This window comes from Fulmarus glacialis, unplaced genomic scaffold (genome assembly GCF_000690835.1).
Source record: "Fulmarus glacialis isolate BGI_N327 unplaced genomic scaffold, ASM69083v1 scaffold46996, whole genome shotgun sequence".
NCBI classification, from domain to species: Eukaryota; Metazoa; Chordata; class Aves; order Procellariiformes; family Procellariidae; genus Fulmarus; species Fulmarus glacialis.
In genome coordinates this window covers 173-3,520 of record NW_009218372.1, presented here as the reverse complement: position 1 = coordinate 3,520, position 3,348 = coordinate 173, and the positions used below count along the sequence as shown (strand labels likewise).

General features: G+C 42.1%; 1 protein-coding gene across 1 annotated transcript in view; it reads right to left on the bottom strand.

The window, feature by feature from the left end:
• ECHDC2 (enoyl CoA hydratase domain containing 2) overlaps positions 1–1,876 on the bottom strand; it is a 5,787-nt gene extending 3,911 nt beyond the window's left edge. Inside the window, exons 1-3 of the mRNA XM_009580020.1 lie at positions 1,814–1,876; positions 1,108–1,195; positions 481–567 (exon numbers count right to left, since the gene is read on the bottom strand). Of these exons, the coding sequence (XP_009578315.1) occupies positions 481–567; positions 1,108–1,195; positions 1,814–1,864 (226 nt within the window). The 5' untranslated portion in view covers positions 1,865–1,876. The remainder of the gene's footprint in view (positions 1–480; positions 568–1,107; positions 1,196–1,813) is intronic.
• Positions 1,877–3,348: the final 1,472 nt, after the last annotated feature.

Sequence of the window (3,348 nt, the reverse complement as noted above, 5' to 3'; positions counted from 1 at the left end):
GGGGGGGGGGGGGGGAGAGGAGTTGTAGCTACAAAGCCCCTGCCATTCAACAAATCCATTCAGAGATCAAAATCCATGTTCTTAGGTCATCACCATATCATGAGTGCTACAGAGCGTGTATTAACCAGAGTGGGATAACCAACATTGCGCATTTTTTTCTAGCACTGTCTCCCAAGGATTACACAGAACTGTATACAGAATGCTTTGTTATAGCAGGTACTTATTATATGCATGTGTATGTGCTGCTCTTCAACATGGAAGAGGCAGTACTGAAATGCACCTTGTCCTTGGAGTGGCAGCAGGATAGTTAGTATTTAATTCTAATCCGATCTTTGTTTCAGGCATAAGCTGGAGCCATTTGGGAAGCTACTCCTAAATGGATAACCTGCTGCGGCTAGCATCCTTCCCCTCCTGCAGCATTTCTAAATGTCTCAGTACAGGCAGTCTAAGACAAATTTCCCAACCGAGATAATCATTTACCTATTTCATCCATGAGATTTCTTAGCCTTTTAACAAAGTGTCCAACTTCTGCATCATCCATTTTTGCACGTTCCTTTAAGTCTGCACCTAAATAGAGGGGAAAAAGGTTAGAATCCAGTAACAGGGAAAAGACATCTGAACTGTGTTCCCTCCAGAGGACAGACCATTTCAGAAGTCTTGAAATACAGTGTTCTGGTTAAGTAAGGTCAGTGGAAGTTGGAGTGTGGACATCTGGGCTGCAGCAGTGGCTAGGACGCTCCTCTGTACCCTTCAAATAGATTTCCCAGAGGAGCACCAATCATTGTATGTATGGATGATAATCCATAAAACTGGAAGCCAAGGACTCCAATACCAGAGGCACCTGTGCTTGAAGATGGTTATAAGTGGAAAACAAATAGTAGCACTACGCAGCCTGTGCAGCTCACTCCATCACACACATCTTCATCACTGAAGCCGAGAGGCAGACAGGCAAAAGCGGTAACAATGTGTTCGTTATTTGCTACACAAAAGTCAGCCCATTTTTCTTTTAGCAGGCATTTCCAACTGCTTTTCTGCACAATCTGATCAGCACACAGCCCTAAGAGCCATCAAATTTTTTAACAAGTTTGCAGAGCCTTTGTTACTTACCAGCACAAAATACACCTTTCACCTCACTCTTGAACACCACCACCCGAACCTTCTCATCAAAGCGGAGTTGTTCCAGAGCGCTGAACAGCTATGAGGGAGGGAGTACAAACAAGAGAAGAAAAACTTTAAGCATATGGATGTATATACCTAAATTATAGCAAGCTCCTAATCTATGATAAAAGTTTCTTTTTTTTTTTCCCCTGCAGGTGCCAGGAATTTCCTGGAAAACAGGTATGTGGAGCCAGCAGGATCCTTCCATGACAGCCTCAGAATGACATGTTTCCCCATCTCTTTTTTTTTTTATTCCGTTCAGAGATGAACCTTTGCTGTACCTTAAATTCCCCGTCCTGTCCAGGCATGAGCCAGGCTTTCTCTAGAATTTATCAGCCTTGAACAGATCATCTGCTAAGGTCGGACAATGAGTATATTTTTGTTGTAATTATGCAAGTGAGGACATTAACTTGTATCCTGGTTAGCTAACTTAAATAATTCCAATATCTCTGTTCAGTCTGCATCTGAAGTTACTGCAGTATAGACGTATCACGGTCTCTTTTTCTTCAGGCTAACCTGCCTTGCCCCAACGCAGTGTCCCACTGACCTTCAGCAAGAGATTAAGTTTTTGTTTCAGATTTCCCACAACTATTCTTATTGCATTTAGTTATTGATCATGATTCCAAACATGTTTACAGGCCAGGCCCATACTCACTTCATTTACAAATACTTTTCCCAATGAATTTCTCGCGTGGGGTCGGTTCATTAGGATTTCAGCAATACCTTAATAATAGGAGACAATTTCAGTTATACTTAATTTAATTCTCTGACACAGTAATTCAACTGGGAACAATATCTGCATATGCTGCATCTTGTCTTTCCTGAAAATGCATATAAAGTATATTCTAGAACAATCAGTTATTTTAAAAGTGGAGGTGGTAGACCATGTCTACAAAAGCCAGTTATGCAGGACAACTATAAAATTCAGTAGCACTGCAAATAATATAAATAAACAGACTTTTAAAAAATGAACATTACATCTAAGAATATATGTCTTAGAATCACTGCAGGAATGGAAAAAAAAACCCAAACCCAAATGATTCATTCTAGGTTTCTGTTTCGAATGTTACTTAATTCAGTTTTTATTGTACAGTCATACTGTGTTCAAGTATATTCCTTAATGAAGAAAACCATCCTTTTGTGATTGCTGTTTGCATGAGAATAGCACAAACTGGTCACTCTCAGTTTGTGTTCTGGAATCGTTTTGAAATTGCAGCTCCATTTAATTTAAAGTTAATAAGCTCATCAGTGGAAAGGACTTCACTCAAAGTTCCGAAATCCAAGCAGAAAAATAAGACTACAACATCTACCTACTTCTTCCTTGCACTCTGGTTTTGTAAATTGTTATCCAATGGTTTCTGTATGGTTTGGAGAGAAAAAACATCTCCAGTTTCCTTGGCTGGACTTCTGCTCCCTTCCCAGGCCTTAACATTGTAAGATGCTGTTGCTGCTGCTGTAGGTGGATGGATGCACCTTGCATCTGTCACACCTGGTCCTCCTGCTCTGCTAGATCTGTGTCTTTATTCCTCTGCCTATGCCAGTGGCCAGTTAGTAAAGAAGAGATGTGTCACACAGAAACAAAGACACAGGTAAGAGCCGGCACCAGCAAACAATGGAAATTCACAATTCTGGTAACTACATCCATGTATATGTAACTAGCAAAACTACCAAGAACTTACAAGCTCTTGCAATAGTTACCCTTACCAGAAAGTAACTCCATTGCAAATCTGAACCAAAACTCAAACTGCTTAGTGACTCTCAGACATAAATATGCACAGACATGCCCTGGTCGTACGCTACCTTTAGCACTGTACATTACTGATACCAGAAAAATCTAAGGTATGCAAACCAGAACTTCTGGTATTGAGATCTCCTGCATACATAACTTAAAAAAAAAAAAAAAAAGGCATCTAGGTGTTTATTTGGCCCCTGTGCTCTTGAGAAAAGTATCAAGGCATAACTTAAAGCAAAGAGACTATAAGCAACCTGCCTGCTATGGACTCCGCAAGGCAGTCGGTCACCTTCCGGGCTACGAGGGCGTTAGAGCAAGGGAAGGTTCGGCGGCCCCGGGACTCCCGTGCCGCGGGGGCCAGCACGAGTTGTCCGGGCAGTGCTGTGGGGACGGCTCGAGTGTCTCCAGGGCCTGTCTGGGGGACAGCAAGGCTTGGCGGAGCGGAGGTCCCGGGAGGG